This window comes from Dendrobates tinctorius, unplaced genomic scaffold (genome assembly GCF_039654945.1).
Source record: "Dendrobates tinctorius isolate UK_male_01 unplaced genomic scaffold, ASM3965494v1 ptg000111l, whole genome shotgun sequence".
In the NCBI taxonomy this organism is placed as follows: domain Eukaryota; kingdom Metazoa; phylum Chordata; class Amphibia; order Anura; family Dendrobatidae; genus Dendrobates; species Dendrobates tinctorius.
In genome coordinates, this window is record NW_027361779.1 from 24,612,612 (window position 1) to 24,630,415 (window position 17,804).

Here is a 17,804-nt window from a genome sequence, read left to right on the forward strand (position 1 = left end):
ACTTCCCTCCCTCAACTAAGACCAAAACGCACGTTTAAAAGGCGTAATCAATCTCGTTTCCGATCCTTTCGGAATTCTTCGGGCTGGTCCGTCTCACGCCCAGCACAAAACCGTAATCGTTCCCCCCGCAGGGACAACACACGGCGGCACAGAGGCCGGACAGGAACTGGCAATCAAAGGCAAGCCAGGCAAAACCTAAAGGAGGAAAACCTCAGACTTTTCCCTCGTCCTGACTCATGCCCTCTCGAAGACACCCCACTTGTTGGCGGACGACTGCTACTCTTTCAGCAGGTCTGGCTGCCTATTACAGAAGACAAGTGGGTCAAGGAAATAGTGTCTTCAGGATACAAAATCGAGTTTACTACCAGCCCACCGCACAGGTTTTTTCCATCTGTCCCTCCAAAATCCCCGCTCAAAGCTCAGGCCTTCCGTCAAGCGGTTTCTTCCCTCCTGCGAGCAGGAGTCATAGTGCCAGTCCCAGCAGAAGAGCGCTTCCGAGGGTTCTACTCCAACCTGTTCTTGGTGCCCAAGAAGGGAGGCAGCGTCCGACCCATACTAGACCTCAAGCAACTCAACAAGTACGTTCGAGTTCGTCACTTCCGCATGGAATCCCTCCGGTCAATCGTTGCGTCTATGGAAAAAGGAGAATATCTTGCCTCCATAGACATACAGGACGCATACCTGCATATACCAATTGCTCCCTCCCATCAGAGGTTTCTCAGATTCGCAATCAACCAAGACCATTATCAGTTTGTGGCCCTCCCGTTCGGTCTGGCCACGGCCCCCAGAACATTTACAAAGTCATGGCAGCTACCATGGATGTTCTGCACTCCAGAGGCATAGTAGTCGTTCCATACCTGGACAACCTTCTCATCAAGGCCTCCACCCTCAAGGACGGCGAGGTCAACGTCTCGATCACGATCGACACTCTGACGCGCCTGGGATGGTTAGTCAATTTACAGAAGTCCTCGACTACCCCGAGTCAGTCTCTGACCTTCCTGGGGATGCTATTCGACACCTCCAAGGGTCTGGTGATCCTCCCCAGGGACAAGGCACTGGCTCTCCGTCTGGGAGTTCACACACTCCTCCGCAAGTCCCCCAGATCTCTCCGGTATACCATGAGAGTACTTGGCAGGATGGCAGCAGCAATGGAGGCGGTACCATTTGCCCAGTTTCACCTCAGACCCCTTCAACTGGCCATCCTCAAGTCCTGGGACAGGAATCCGTTCTCCCTCGACAGGGAGTTCCGGTTATCAGCAAACACCAGGAGGTCCCTGCACGGGTGGCTCAAGCCAACCTCGCTTGCAAGGGGAAAATCCTTTCCGGTCAATGGAAGGTTTTGACCACCGACGCAAGCCTTATGGGTTGGGGCGCGGTGCACCTACATCACAGAGCGCAAGGCAGGTGGTCACCAAGGGAATCGACCATGCCCATCAACATCCTGGAAATTCGGGCCATCTTCCTGGCGTTGCAAGCCTTCCATCACTTGCTGGCAGACTTTCATATCAGAGTACAGTCGGACAATGCCACGGCAGTGGCATACGTGAACCATCAAGGCGGCACCCGCAGCATCCAGGCGATGACCGAAGTAAAGCGTATCCTACAGTGGGCGGAGGATGCAAGGTCGGTACTCTCCGCGGTCCACATTCCGGGCATGGACAACTGGGAAGCCGACTATCTCAGCCGACAAGGAATGGACTCGGGGGAATGGTCTCTCCATCCCGAAGTCTTCGGTCAGCTCTGTCATCGTTGGGGGACCCCGGACGTGGATCTGATGGCATCCCATCTCAATGCCAAGGTTCCCAATTTCATGGCCAGGACGCGCGATTCGCGATCGCTCGGAGCAGATGCCCTGGTTCAGGACTGGACCCAGTTCCAGCTTCTGTACATTTTTTCCACCCCTCCCCCTGATCTCCAGAGTCCTGAGGAAGATCAAACAAGAGGGTGTTCCCACCATTCTGATCGCTCCAGACTGGCCCAGGCGTACATGGTACGCCGACGTCGTACAACTCACAGCAGACGCTCCCTGGCGTCTCCCCACACGTCCCGACCTCCTGTCACAAGGCCTGTTCTTCCACCAGAACTCAGGGGCTCTCAATTTGACGGAGTGGCCATTGAGACCTGGGTTTTGACCCAAGCAGGTTTTTCACCGGACGTTGTTAAAACCATGATCAGGGCTCGAAAGCCAACTTCAGCCAGGATTTACTATCGTACCTGGAAGGTTTTTCTTGACATGGTGCGACTCTCGTGGGCAGATTCCACTTCCCTATTCTCTTCCAAAGGCCCTCAGGTTCCTTCAGTCAGGCCTGGACGCCGGGCTATCCCTGGGCTCGCTGAAGAGCCAGGTCTCAGCGCTTTCAGTGCTCTTTCAGAGGCGTATTGCTAACAAGCCGCAAGTGTAGACTTTTCTCCAAGGGGTTTCCCGATTGGTTCCCCCCTACAAACGTCCGTTGGAGACGTGGGACCTCAACCTGGTCTTGACAGCACTACAGTCACCTCCTTTTGAACCCCTTAGGGTGGTCTCACTCCGCTTTCTATCGCAGAAAGTGGTTTTCCTGGTGGCAATCACCTCGCTACGCAGGGTGTCTGAACTTTCAGCTCTTTCCTGCAGACAACCCTTCCTGGTTTTTCATCAGGACAAGGTGGTTCTCCGTACAGTACCATCCTTCCTTCCGAAGGTCGGGTCCAGCTTCCACCTCAATGAGGAAATATCACTACCGTCTCTTTGCCCGGCTCCCGTTCATAGGGTAGAGAAGGCTCTGCATACGCTTGACCTTGTCAGGGCATTGCGTGTTTACGTGTCTAGGACTGCTCCTTTCCGGAAGTCTGATTCACTTTTCCTTCTTCCAGAAGGCGTTCGCAAGGGCCTACCGGCTTCCAAAGCCACCCTTGCTAGGTGGATCAAGTCCACCATTCAAGAGGCTTACCGCCTCAACAATTCTCCTCTTCCGGCCGGTATCACGGCACACTCTACGCGGGCGGTAGGGGCCTCTTGGGCCATTCGGCATCAATCCTCAGCACATCAAGTGTGTAAGGCAGCCACTTGGACTAACCTGCACACATTTACAAAACACTACAGAGTGCATACCCAGTCCTCAGCGGATGCGAGCCTGGGTAGACGGGTCCTGCAGGCGGCAGTACTCCAAGTCTAGGGGACTGTCGGCACAATATTCGTCCACTGCTTCCCACCCAGGGACTGCTTTAGGACGTCCCACGGTTCTGTGTCCCCCAATAAGGCGACAGAGTAAAGGAGATTTTTGTGTACTCACCGTAAAATCTCTTTCTCTTAGCCTTTAATTGGGGGACACAGCTCCCACCCTGTAGCCCTTGCGGGCCGTTGTTACAGTTGGGTTCTCATATTGTTGTTTGAGCCTGTTTATAGTAGCCTTTTTTTTTACAGGCATGGTTATGTTTCTGGTATATTCCTCCTAATGCTTTTGTACAAAACTGGAGAAGGCTGACGCCGTCCAGGGGTGTATACTGCAGAGGAGGAGCCAAAGTTAATCTTTTTCAGATTATGCATAGTGTCGCCTCCTAGTGGACAGCAGCATAACACCCACGGTTCTGTGTCCCCCAATTAAAGGCTAAGAGAAAGAGATTTTACGGTGAGTACACAAAAATCTCCTTTTTATATATATTTGACACACTTGCAGAAATCACAGATTTCTTTAGCATAGCTAGTGTGTGTGAGAACTAACCATTATGATGCAAGTGATGTTATCGCATGAAGTATCAGTACTAAGCACATGAATTGTTTTCTTAGGTATACCTCTCATTGCTTGGCTCTGGTAACTTGTATGTCAGATGAGAACAGACAGACCTTCCTGAAGAAGTTGTTTGGTACAGATGAATTGATAAACTTCAAACTTCAGTACGTATGTCTCAGACTTTATTGCTCCCATTACGATTTCTCAAGACGACCTCTCTGACAGCGCTTTTTATTTCAGATTGCTAGACGAGCTTCATAGCCAGAACGTAGAACAGGGGCTTCTTTTAACCAATTCGGAAAATTCTTTGTGGCGTAAAGATGGAATCCAACAGTGTGCACAGGGCCAAATTGTGTCTGCTGATTTGTGTTCACATGTTGTACCTATTTGTGGAATAACACTTCCGAAAAAAATTCAGGTAATTATTGCATATGTATGTGACAAATAGATCACTTGGAAATGCTGCAGATCCAAGCAGTATGTGAGAATTCATTTTTAATTAATTCTAAACTTCAAAGCAGTTGTGCTGTCAGTTCTAAAGGGGTTATACAGCACCCCTCATTTCTGAGGTGAAAGGCACTGGTGGTGTGGGGCTGACAGACGATTTCCAGATACCGGCACGTCTTGTGCATTCCATCGGGTATCTTTCATATTCGATAGAACAAGATGCATGTCAGAGACCTGGCAAACCTTTATTGCCACCATGTCTGCAGTATCTCTCTCTGACTGATGCAGAAGTGAGAGGAGTAGGAGGACAATAGCCGTGAGGCATGGTTTATATAGGGTACGCAGGCCGCATGCAGAAGTATGCGGACGTAGGCGGAGCTGACCGGAGGAGGTGCGGCAGTGGGCGGAGCTTCACGGAGGAATTCCGCAGCCCTCTGCAGCTCCACCATGCGCAAATGTGAAACCAGCCTTACCCCTTTAAGACAATCTGTACCATAAATTTGGATTGGTTGAAAATAGATGAAGTTGTCTTATATTTTTTTAACTTTAAGTTGTGCTTTGGAGACAAATATTTTTTGTTAGATCAGTATATTGATCACAAGATGTTTCACTGCTATAAATCCCAGTAATTGGCTTTCACTTCTGGATGGAATATGGTAGCAAGTCTCCAGTTCACATGCAGTGCTAGTATCTGGTAACTACTGTGTCCATGAAATGCATGAATGTGCCATATTTTCCAAAATCAAAGACCTTTTTTGTAACCTCTATGCCCTTTATTTGAGCAAGTGCTAAAATTCAATTATGTAAATAAAAATTATGTAGCATTATTTATATTCTATTATATAATTTTGCCTTTTTTTCTTGTGGTAAAATGTAAGTCTAAAGTATTTTTAAATGAGAATTTAAATAAAAAATAGCCTAACATGCGATTAAAATATTTCTCAGTCTGCCATGATTGTGAGAAGTGTGTATAGTAACATCTGTACACACGCAAACACTTTAGAATATGTTCAAACCTACAGTTTGTATTTTTATTTTTTTTTTAACCTACCTATGTTTGTTTTCTAACAGGAAATTAACAGTAATCAGCTTGTGTTGGTGGAAACAACTTGTAGAAGTCTCCAGAGTCTTGCTCATGCAGTCTCCTATCAGAATGCTGTACTTTTGGAAGGTCCCATAGGATGTGGGAAAACTGCTCTGGTGGAGCACTTGGCCAGGGTTACAGGACGCTCAAAAGCTCCTGATTTATTGAAGGTTCAGCTTGGGGACCAGACTGACAGCAAGGTAAGGAGTATTGGTAATGGGAAGGGTTAGTTACTTGATTTAATGGGTAGGGTTACATCTGAATGTAATGTCTGCACTAACACACTTTAGCATTGGACACAATTTTTATTCCTTTTACTTGTGCTGACAGTAGACAAGTCAGCCCAAAGCATATCAATTTATTTATTTTTTCTCCCTCCATAGATGTTGCTTGGGATGTATCGCTGCACCGATATACCAGGGGAGTTTGTGTGGCAGCCGGGAACTTTAACACAAGCTGTTGCCAATGGCTACTGGATTTTGTTAGAGGACATTGATTATGCACCACTTGACGTGGTAAGGAAATGTCTTGCATATAACATTGCTAAAATCTTCTGTCCAATATTATTTCTTTTGTAAATGCTCTGCACTACTAATGATGAATGTCTCTGGGCAAAACAAAAATGATTTCTGGCTACAAAAGTGTTGTATAACATTGTGAGTTTTGTCCCTATGCTTTGTTTCTCTTTAAACTTTGTCAGTGTGTTGTGTTTCTAAAATGTTGTTCCCTTACCATAGCTCTATGACCCTGGTACCCGCTTCTGTTGAATTTTTCTCATTTGTTCTCACAGATATCTGTGGTAATCTCAGTTTTGGAAAATGGCCAGCTTGTTATTCCTGGAAGAGGTGACTGTATCAAGGTGTCTCCAGGTTTTCAGCTATTTGCCACTAGAAGGTTAGAAATTCATGCTTGTTATTTTGTCATGTTTCCTATTTTAGGTCACTTTTTTCGACAGCATTACTGTGCAGTTTTGTTCAGATGTGTTCGGTTAGTGGATCTATTAAGTAAAGCTTTAAAGAGGACCTGTCATCAAGTCAAAAGTGGCCAGTTTTGCTTTTCCTTTATTCCTGCTGCAACTTTCCGTATTTTGTTTTTTTGGGGTTACTGTAAATGGGACCTTTGGCCTTGACACATGTCACACTACCAATGTTCACTAGATGTTGCTGCCACATCGCAGCTCACAAGTGAGTGGGGTGGCATAGCGACCCCTGGGCTGCTGCGACAAGGAAGTCACCACAAATTTGACTCCATTGGACTTTTTGCTACTTTCTTGTCACTGTCTCAGTGCCCTCAGGTTGCAGTGCTGCCCCATGCACTTGTATTGCGCTACGATGTAGCAACGACACCTAGGAACTTAAATCCACCTCCTTATAGCCTCAGCCTGAATCTCTTAGATGATAACAGAGATATGAGCTTTCTTACTTAGTGGTGATTTTTTTGGCCCCTTCATGAGGAAGTGGCTCACAGGTTTCTCTGGATGAGTGTCTTTAGGATTCTTTGCGTTATCACGTTGAGAGCCACACCTTTTAATTAGCACCAATTTAAAAGGCCCATGTCTCTGGAACCATATAGTGGATTTAAAGAAAATCGGGATATTGAGGGGTAGACCTAAAAACACTGCAAAGTGCTCTACTATTCACTCGGTGACAAGTACTCTTTAAGTACTTGGAAACAGTAGAAAACAATGGCCGTATTTCAGTACACTTGGTTTTTATTTGTACTTTGCCTAAGTGAGTTAAAGAAAACACTAAAAGAACTGACTAAACAAAATGCTAACTTATTTTGTTCCAGGTTGCTTACTTCCAGTACGGGATCCTGGTACAGACCACAGAACAGCCATGCTTCCTTACTTGACAAGTATTGGACAAAAATACATCTTGACAACATGAACCGCAGTGAACTGAAAGAGGTATTGTAGAAATGAGTTATTGTGAAGGTGTCAAGATGCGTAATATTCTTTTCTAAAGCTTTTTAGCTATAAGCTATCATGCGAGGACCTGTGTCCAAGTCTATATTTTAGTATCCGATGCATAGGTTCCCTCAAGATCCCCGAACCATGATTTGTGCTATTTCTGATGTCTTGCTAATAATCACCGGTGCAATATTCTGGAATATTAACATGACTCATTAGGCGCCTTAACTAGAGTTGATCATCACTGCTTCTTAGGCTGTTTATGAGCAGTTTTTGTATTTGTTTTTTTTTTTGCAAAGTTTTTATCTGGTTGCCTATCATTTTCAAACAGTGAGCAGCCACATAGTGGTGATGGGTGCTCTTCAAGTGTATGTTCTCAAATGCACATTCTGCAAAATATCCATAGCGAAGAATCAATTGCTAATACTACTGACCATTTCCTTGTAGAAAAGTCCTTTTTTTCCCTTCAAAGCTGAAATCCATGTGGATATCTTGGTACTAACTGTCAGTGCAGAATTTCAAATCCGCATCATTGGTCAGTTGACAGTGTGGATTTGTCTGAAGTGCTTGAATGAGTTTTTGGGAAAATATATGCTTCCCAGAGAACAGTTTTGCTAGTCTTACAGTGAAAGATGGCTATACTTAAAGGGGTGGTAATAGTCTGCATTCACTGCACACTGTGAGGATTCTCCGGTGCCTGTGGTGGGCACGTGACCACAAATATGTGATATTTGCATACATATGATTGCATGTCGACTAGATGGGTGAGGCCTAACTCAATAAAAGTGTGTTGAGCGAGGCTGGAATCCTCTAGTCTGAATGTGGCCAGAAGTATGCCAGTCACATGCATGCGATCACATGACCGACACAGGAGAATCCTTACAGCACGCAGTACATGCTTAGTGAGGATTCCACAAGTCAGCAGTCACATAGTGACTTCAGACTTGTACCTCAAGGCTGGACAACCCCTTTAAAGGTCATAGGCTGTCCACTTATATTTTTATTCTTCAGAAAGAACAGATCATTCAAAAATATACAATTTTCTAATATACAGTACATTAATTAAAAATATTCTTAGTCACCTTTACTTGTGATGTTCATTTATCTTACCCTTAAGTTATTTTCTTTGTTAGTTTGACAGACTCGGAAACTGACCTTCTTTATTATGTCCGTACATCGTCAATTGGTCATTTTCACTAATTCTAGATCATAGTCCCCTGCCATCCCCCATTGTCATAATCACTGCTTCTTGTGTGCAGTATCTTATTTCTTATCATCCTCCCACTTCCTCATCAGTGAGCCTCAGTTGGCCATGAGGGTTATGCACAGGGGCAGCTCTAAAGACTAGACCCGCTGCTTTCACTATCGAGCGTCCATGTGCGTGCTGGAACCCGAAGTCCACGTTTTGTGTACTCCGTTTAGCAATCTGAGCTTTGAGCTTGATAAGCTGTTTCAGTTATGGTGTCAGATATTTTAATGAGTGGGGATTTTGAGGAGTTGGTGTCAGTTCAGATACAGCTGCCCCAATATGCATCCTAGCGTTTTATTTTTATTTCTCTACATCCTCCAGAAAAAAACACCAGTAAAATATGTGGACTAAAACATCATAAGTCAAGTCGAGTCAAGGTGTGTGTGAAGAAGGCCTCACCATAATACACAATAATATAAGCATAGCACGCTTTGGCTGAAATCTAATTACCGTATATACTCGAGAATAAGCTGAGTTTTTAAGGTTTTTTTTTTTGTGCTGAAACGCGCCCCCCCCCGGCTTATACTCGAGTGAGGGTCTCAGAGGATGGAGAGAGAGGGGAAGAGATGGAGCAGCGGGTCACAGGGGGCAGGAGCCAGCTGCTGTGGCTAAAGCCTGTGCCCGCTGCTAAAGAGAAATTAATATTCACTGCGCTTGCAGTGAATTTAATTTCTTTGTAACAGTGCGCAGAGTAGTCGCAGCCACCGGCTTCTTGCAGCGACCAGGCGATCACGTGTGCCCGCTACTTAAGATAAATTAATTTTCCATTCTCTCCACTCCCATGGGCGTGGAGAGCAGTGAATATTCATTCCCTTAAGTAGCATGACCGCCCAGCAACTGCAGGAAGCTGGCGGCTGACACTGTGTGCACTACTAAATAGCAATGAATACTCTCTGCCCTCCACGCACGTAGTCCCGGCGTGGAGGGCATTTAGTATTTTTTATATGTTTTTCTGATGGGGGCCATGCGTACAAGGATAGGGATCACGAATCATGCATACAAGAATTAGGATGAGGAGCCATGCAGACCAGGATGGGGATGAGGAGTCTATGCGGACCAGGATGGGGTTGAGGGAACAATGTGGACCAGGATGGGGATGAGGGGACAATGTGGACCCGGATGGGGATGAGGGGTCAATGCCGGACCCGGATGGGGATGAGGGGTCAATGCCGGACCCGGATGGGGATGAGGGGTCAATGCCGGACCCGGATGGGGATGAGGGGTCAATGCCGGACCCGGATGGGGATGAGGGGTCAATGCCGGACCCGGATGGGGATGAGGGGTCAATGCCGGACCCGGATGGGGATGAGGGGTCAATGCCGGACCCGGATGGGGATGAGGGGTCAATGCCGGACCCGGATGGGGATGAGGGGTCAATGCCGGACCCGGATGGGGATGAGGGGTCAATGCCGGACCCGGATGGGGATGAGGGGTCAATGCCGGACCCGGATGGGGATGAGGGGTCAATGCCGGACCCGGATGGGGATGAGGGGTCAATGCCGGACCCGGATGGGGATGAGGGGTCAATGCCGGACCCGGATGGGGATGAGGGGTCAATGCCGGACCCGGATGGGGATGAGGGGTCAAAGCCGGACCCGGATGGGGATGAGGGAACAATGCATATCTAGCTTATACTCGAGTCAATACGTTTTCCCTTATTTTGCGGTAAAATTTGGTGCCTCGGCCTTTACATGGGGCCTTATACTCGAGTATATACGATGAATATTGTTTTTAAGAGGTTTCTGTTTTCTATGTTGGCCTCAGTTGGTCATCGAGAATAAAAAAAAATTCTTTATTGTAAATTTTATGTATATATTATTTATAAATAAAATGTTCTGTTTTAATGTAAATATTACTTAGCTTTGAATAATTTTCTTTACAGGTTCTTCAGCAACTTTACCCTAATTTGGACCTAGCGCTAGACCGATTGCTTGACATTTACATCCAACTTACAGGAGATAAGCACCATACTGTGCCAATTGACAGCACTGAAACAGAGAATGTGCCTGCCACTGAAGGCCTAAAAATATTCGACAAAAGATCCAGTCTTGAAGGCAGAGGATTATCACTACGGTAGTTTCTTTATATTTGTACTCGCTTGTCTTGCCTCAGTACAATATTTTAACTTTACTAACACCCCTCCCCCCATGTGCCATTTTACTGACCTGAGAGATATGAAAATAGTGCCTCCCCACCTATGTGCAAAAATGCAGTAGGAGTTCGCTGACTAGTATAGCGGATACCTTGCTGTATCAGTCATAAGCTGTGTTGTAACCTTCTATATGTTGCTGTCAATGGTGACCTTGGCATCAAAATGGTTAATATAGAAGAGGGGCTCCCTTTTTTTACCACCTCAACACCACTCGGTTGGAGGCTAGTGTAGACCCAGTGGTTGTTATGGCAACCTGAGGCCAGGCATTGAGTTTGAGGACTGCCAGCTCTTGTGACCTGTTAGGATGTTGTCAACATGTCAGTGGAAAAAAAATGTAAGATTTCATTCATTCCTGTGAAACTCCTGAAGGGATAACACATTTCCTGACAGCAGTTTTGAATCATTTGAGGTGAGCTGTTTTTAACCCCTTTGCGCCCTTCGCCGTACTAGTACTGGTCTGCGGGAGCTGTGTTTGTGCCCAGAGCAGTACTAGTATGGCGGAACGATCGCACAGCCTCACGCTGAGTGCCACGGCGATCGCGTGCGGGTGTCAGCTGTATGTGACACATCATACCACCAAACAAAAAGTGCAATAAAACGCTATCAAAAAGACGGGTGTTAATAAAAATGGTACCTCTGAAAATGTCATCTTGTCCCAGAAAAAACATGCTTCCATACAGCTCCATCAGCAGAAAAATAAAAAGTTATAATTCTCAGACGAAAGCGATGCAAAAATAATTATTTTTTCTATAAAAGTTTTTGTGTAAAAGCGCCAAAACATAAAAGAGATATAAATGAGGTATCGCTGTCATCTTGCTGACCCGAAGAATAAAGTTGTCTTACCAATTTTACCACATGCAGAAATGTATTTAAAAAAAAAAAAAAAAAGCAATTCCTGAATTACTTGTTTTTGTTCATGGAATTGGAATAGAAAGCGATCAAAAAATGTCAAGTGCCCGAAAATGGTACCAATAGAAACGCCAGCTCGTCCTGCAAAAAACAAGCCCTCACATGACTATGAAAATATAAATAAATTATAGCTCTCAAAATATGGTGACGCAAAAACTAGTTTAATTAAAGGCGTCTTTTAGTGTGTGACAGCAGCCAAACGTACCGACCTGAAGAATAAAGTCGCCTAATCACTTATACCGCACGAGAAACATAAATAAAACCAATTCTTCACCTGCTGTTGATTTTTTCATTCTGCCTCCCAAAGATCACAGTAAGGCTCGTCTCAAAATTATCCTGCGCTCTGCGCTTACATCGGGGATTTTGGGTAAATATCTGAAATATGTGATTCAGACAGAACCACCTGGTGGAAGATTCCCTATAATGAGGCAGATGGAGGGAGGCACTGTGGACACCGTCTGACTGGTGATCCAGCGGCATCCGTCTTCTTAGGATTGCATAAAAGTGCTATTGGCCTCAGTTTTGTGCACTTCTGAAAAGGACACCACTGAATAGAGGCCAGACGGAGTCCAGAGTTACTGCTGCCTCATTATAGTGAATGGATCTCTCGGGGTTTCATCTGAATAACGTCACTCAGAGATTTAGATGGAAACCCCAAAGTAAGCGGTCAGCATAGAGCGCCGGATAACTGTGATCCCAAACGTTATGTAAAATGTTCCCAATGAAACCTTTCACTCAATCCACAGAAAAGCAAGTACCTACTCAGATCGGACAGCTGTTAGCGGAAATATAGGGGGCTTCCATGTTACTGGTAGCATAAAGGCTCTGGAAAAGCTAAATGGCTCCTCACCCGCCAAAAGAATTTCAGCAAATTCTCCGCTCCCAGATCCAAATACCCTCCTTCCTTCTGAGCCCCAGTGTACACACGTTTAGTGCCAACATGTTTTGGCATTTCTGTAGTGATGAGAGCCCGCCTAACTTACAGGTGCGTGTCTCCAGAAGCATGAGCTGGGCATAATATACTGGTCACTGCAACGGCAGTTTTTGTAATTTTCACTCATCAACATCCACTGCTTCTTGTTTCTGGAAAACACCCATGGAATCAAAATCGTCACTACATCGGTATATAAATTCCCAGAGAATTATAATTTCCAAAATAGGGTCACTTGAGGGAGGATTCTGCTTTTCTAGCACTTAGGGCATCCACATATAGGGTATTTCTACATTCAGCAGAAATTGTGGGACAAATTCTGGTGCCATTTTTACGCATTTCCCAGTGTGAAAATGTAAAACTTGGGGCTAACACATAAAAATGTAAATTATTTTTTCTTCACTGCCTAATGGTATAAATGTTTGTGACACACTTGTGGTGCCAATATAATCACTGCACCTCCAGATTAATTCATTGAGAGGTTTAATTGGTAAAATGAGGTCACTTTTGGGGGATTCTGCTGTTCTGGCACCTCAGGGGCTCTGTTAACGTAACATGGCACCCTGAAACAAGTGCAGCAAAATCTGCACTGTAATATGGCACTACTTTCCTTCTGAGCTTTGCACTGTGCCTCCAAAAGTAGTTTTCGACCACATATAAGGTATCAATGAACTCAGGAGAAATTGCACATCAAACTTTGGGGTCCAGTTTCTCCTTTCGCCCTTGTGAAAATACAATATTTGTAGCAAAAAAAAGATTTTTGTGGGAAAAAATTGTTTTTATTTTTTTTTTTAAATTTTCACGGCTTAACCTTATGAACTTCTGTGAAGCACCTGGGGGTTCTAGGTACTCAGAACACATCTAGATAAGGTCTCAAAGGGGTCTAGTTTCCAAAATGGTGTCACTTGTGGGGGGTTTCCACTGTTTAGGCACATCAGGGGCTCTTCAAACGCGAAATGGCGTCCACTAATTATTCCATCAAAATTTGCATTCCAAAAGTCAAATGGCGCTCCTTCCCTTCCAAGTCTTGTCGTGCGCCCAACAGTTGTTTTCCTCCACATTTGGGGTATCAGCGTACTCAGGAGAAATTGCACAGCAAATTGTATGGCGCAATTTCTCCTTTTACCCTTATGTAAATACAAAATTTGGAGCTAAAAAGATTTTTCTTCTACGCCTCATTGAGGGACACAGACCGTGGGTGTTATGCTGCTTGCCACTAGGAGGACACTAAGTGAATACAGAAAAAAGTTAGCTCCTCCTCTGCAGTATACACCCTCTCGCTGGCTGAGATTTCCCCAGTTTTCGCTTAGTGTCTGTAGGAGGCACTTGGGTCTGGCTTCAAGCCCCAACATTTTTATTTTCGTTTTTTGAAATTTTTTCTGTAAATTTTTATTTTTTAATTAACGGATTGAAGGGGGCGACTGATTCCTTTCAAGAGTCCGCTCTCCCCCGAGCTAACAACAGGTGAGAACGTGGAGTATACCTCCCCGTACCCTTTCCTGCAATGACTGGGGCATACCTGATTCTTCTGGGCGACGGTTCCTTTACGGTCCCGATCTCCCCACACGGATACGAGGGCAAGCGCACAGAGCACACGGAGTGCATGGAGAAGTCTTTAGGAGCGCTTCGGATGCCCTGAATCAGCCCCAAGGCCTCTCCATCCCCGTGCCCATAGGGAGGATCGATTGAGGTATACCCTTTTAACAACTCCTCCGGCTCTGCTACATCGCTGGGGAGGATGAGATCTGCAGGCTCCTGGACAGCGCGGCCTGCGCGAGCACCGGATTGGAGGTATGGGGTGGGGTCCTGGTCCCTGGGAGAAGCGCTGACCTAGTCTCAGTGGCGGTACACCGGCACCCCATCGCGGCCCACCATTCTTTCCTTCACCCGGCGCTCACTGCGGGTAGGCCCAGAAATTTAGTCCCTGCCTTTTTGGCCTACTAGGCCACAATCTACATAGAGCCGCTCACCGTTAGCGCCGCCGCCCACGTCTTTGGCGCTTCTCGCTCTGTACGAGAAGCGCACTGCTAGTCTCGGGGGCCATGTCCTTTTCACCTCAGGCTCTGTGACGGCTGCGGGGGCGCGCGCACTGACGGACAGCACCTGGTGACGCTACAGGGCCACCGCTATTCCTCCCGGGGACACAGGACTGTGGGTAAGCTGCATCTGCCCTCAGAGCAAAGCTTAGCCCCTTCTCTACACATTCCCTGCAGCTCCAGCCCAGGCTCTGCTTGTAACCCTTTCAGGGGCGCTATGTCTCAATCTAAGGAAGCCAAAAGGGCTACTAAGAAGCACATTGCATTCTTTACCGCTTGTACCACTTGCAAGACTGCCTTGCCGAGTGCCCAGACTAATCTGTTATGCACGGATTGCGACCCAGCTTGTGCTCAAACGCCTTCTGCCGCCGCTGAGACGGTGCTCCCTGTGTTTAGTCCCCCTGAGTGGGCTGCGTCCCTGTCACGGTCTGTGGAGTCACTGACCAAGGCTATAGACTCCTTCCAGGAATCCTCTTTAAGTCAGAATGCGTCTTTACCGCCCGAGGAGGGCTCTGGCGACGTCCGGGAACCGTCCACCAGCAGGGGCCGTACTCGTTCAAGGGATCCTTGAGTCTCTAGAAAGCAGACCCATGACGCGTTCCCTAGTCACGCTCGCGCTTCAGCATCGGCGAGTTCTGTCTCTCCCTCTCCCAACGTTCACAGCGAACATGACTCTGAATTCGAGTCTGACACCTCAGTCCCTCAGAATCCCCCAAATGACCAAGAGTCGCTTGATTCTCTTATAGAATCAGTCAACAAGATTCTGACGTTGGACGAGGAAAATATTCCTGCTCTTGAACACGTTATCTCCTTTAAGAAGACTAAACGTGTACGCAGGGTATTTGCCAGCCATCCGTAGTTTAACGACATTGTCCAAAAACATAGGGACCGGCCACATAAACGGTTCACAGGGCAAAAGCCTATCGAGGCTAAATACCCCTTTGCTCCAGATCTAATGAGGGATTGGTTACAGTCCCCTTCGGTGGATCTTCTTGTATCGCGTCTTGCTTCTAAAACGCTTCTATCTGTTTCTGAGGGCTCTTCAGTCAGAAACCCCTCCGATCGTCAAATTGACTACCTCGCTCGCTCAGTTTTTGATGCTTCAGGAGCGGCACTTTTTCCATCTTTCGCTGCGATTTGGGTGGCTAAGGCAATGGCCGCTTGGGCAGAAGTCTTAATTACTACCTTCCAAGGTAGCAATCTTCATCCGGAGGCAACCAGTGTCGCCAGGCAGATAATTCACGCAGGGGACTTTGTAGTGGACGCCTCTTTAGATGCTGCTAATTGTGCTGCTCAAGCAGCCGCTAATGCAGTCTCCATTAGAAGAGCCCTATGGCTACGCGACTGGCGGGCAGATTCCACCTCCAAAAGATTATCTTCTCTGCCCTATCAAACTGGTCGCCTATTTGGAGAGAAACTGGACCAGCTCATTTCTGACACTACCGGGGGGAAGAGTAACTTCCTTCCCCAACAAAGGGCTGTCCGGCCATTTCGGAACCAACAGCCGGTTCGTTTTTGACCTTTTCACAACAACTCCAGCTGGTCCTCCACAACCTACTTCCAGGAGCTGGTGTCCACCGGATTCAAAATAGAATCCCCCCCGACACGTTTTTTCCGGTCCTCACCTCCCAAGACAAAGACAACAGTCTTCCTTCGGGCCGTTCATGCGCTGCAAAGGGACGGAGTCATTCTGGTCCCTCAAAGCGAAAGGTTAAAGGGTTATTATTCAAACCTTTTTGTGTTTTCAAAAAAAAAAAAAAAAAGGACGAAACGATGCGGCCCATACTGGACCTCAAGCTGTTAAATCAGTTTGTCAAAGTACGACAATTCCGAATGGAATCTCTCCAGTCAGTTGTCGCTTCCATGGAAAAGGGAGAGTTCCTAGCATACATCGATACCAAAGATGCTTACCTTCACATCCCAATTTGTCCATCCCACCAGCAGTTCCTACGCTTTGCAATTCGCGAGGAACACTTCCAGTTCATTGCATTGCCCTTCGGACTCGCCACCGCCCCCAGGGTCTTTTCCAAGGTCATGGCGGCTGTCATGGCCATTTTTCACGCTTGGGGAGTGGTGGTACTGTCGTATCCGGACGACCTGCTGATCAAGGGTCCGTCCCTTCAGCCTGTGAGGAATCCGTGGATATCACAGTAAATACACTTTCTCGACTGGGTTGGAAGATAGACTTCGAAAAGTCTTCCCCAACACGGTCCAGCAGATTTCCTTTTTGGGAATGAACTTGGACACTTCCCGTGGGTTGGTCATTCTCCCTCCAGAAAAGACCCGAGCCTTACAACAGGGAGCGCGGACTCTTTCCCAACCGTTTTTTCACTCCATACGTTTCTGCATGAGAGTTCTCGGAAAGATGGTGGCAGTGATAGAAGCGGTCCCATTCGCACAGTTCCATCTCCGTCCTTTACAACATGCGTCGCTGATGACTTGGGACAAGAACCTGTTCTCCCTGGACCGTCGGGTTCCTTCTGTCCCTGCGGGTCAGACAAGCCCTCAAGTGGTGGACACTGAAATCCTCCCTGAGTCAAGGGAAGTCTTTTCTCCCCTTTTCTCGGTGGTGACCACCAACACAAGTCTTCTAAGCTGGGGTGCGGTTTTTCATCACCACACGGCACAGGGTCGTTGGTCAATTTGAGAGTCACGTCTCCCCATCAACATCTTGGAGATATGAGCGATCAGATTAGCCCTACTGAGTTTCCACCATCTCCTCGCAGGTCACCCCATCAGGATCCAATCCGACAACGCCACGGCTGTGGCGTATATCAACCTTCAGGGGGGTACTCGGAGCAGGATGGCCATACACGAACTGAGTCACATCCTCCATTGGGCCGAGACCAGCCATTCGCCCATCTCGGGGGGTAGACAATTGGGCGGCGGATTTTATCTGTCGCCAAGGCCTTGTTTCAGGAGAGTGGTCTCTTCATTCCGAAGTCTTTCAGCAGATTTGTCATCACTGGTGGACTCCGGTTGTAGATCTCATGGCCTCAAGACTAAAAGCAAGGTTCCTCGATTCATTGCCCGATCGCGCTATCCAATGCGCCATCGGAGCGGACGCCCTAGTTTTTCCGTGGCACCAGTTCCGGCTCCCGTACATTTTTTCCCCCTCTTCCCTTGCTCCCAAGGGTCATCAAGAAAATCAGAGCAGAGGGAGTACCAGTTATCCTAGTCACGCCAGATTGGCCGTGCCGGGCATGGTACGCAGAACTAGTACAACTGGTCGCCGACTTTCCCTGGCGACTTCCAGATCGCATGAATCCACTCTCACGGCCCAATTTACCACCAGAACTCTGGGGCCCTGTCTTTGACGGCGTGGCCGTTGAATCCTGGATTTTAGCACAGGCTGGTTTTTCTCACAACGTGATCTC

At 47.1% G+C, this 17,804-nt stretch overlaps 1 protein-coding gene across 2 annotated transcripts in view; it reads left to right on the forward strand.

The window, feature by feature from the left end:
* The window catches only part of MDN1 (midasin AAA ATPase 1), a 476,296-nt gene that overhangs the window by 43,451 nt on the left and 415,041 nt on the right, over window positions 1–17,804 (forward strand). For both annotated transcript variants that reach the window (XM_073589565.1, XM_073589566.1), the window contains exons 4-10: window positions 3,764–3,871; window positions 3,948–4,125; window positions 5,226–5,438; window positions 5,622–5,753; window positions 6,029–6,132; window positions 7,030–7,147; window positions 10,282–10,472. In XM_073589565.1, the coding sequence (XP_073445666.1) occupies window positions 3,764–3,871; window positions 3,948–4,125; window positions 5,226–5,438; window positions 5,622–5,753; window positions 6,029–6,132; window positions 7,030–7,147; window positions 10,282–10,472 (1,044 nt within the window). The remainder of the gene's footprint in view (window positions 1–3,763; window positions 3,872–3,947; window positions 4,126–5,225; window positions 5,439–5,621; window positions 5,754–6,028; window positions 6,133–7,029; window positions 7,148–10,281; window positions 10,473–17,804) is intronic.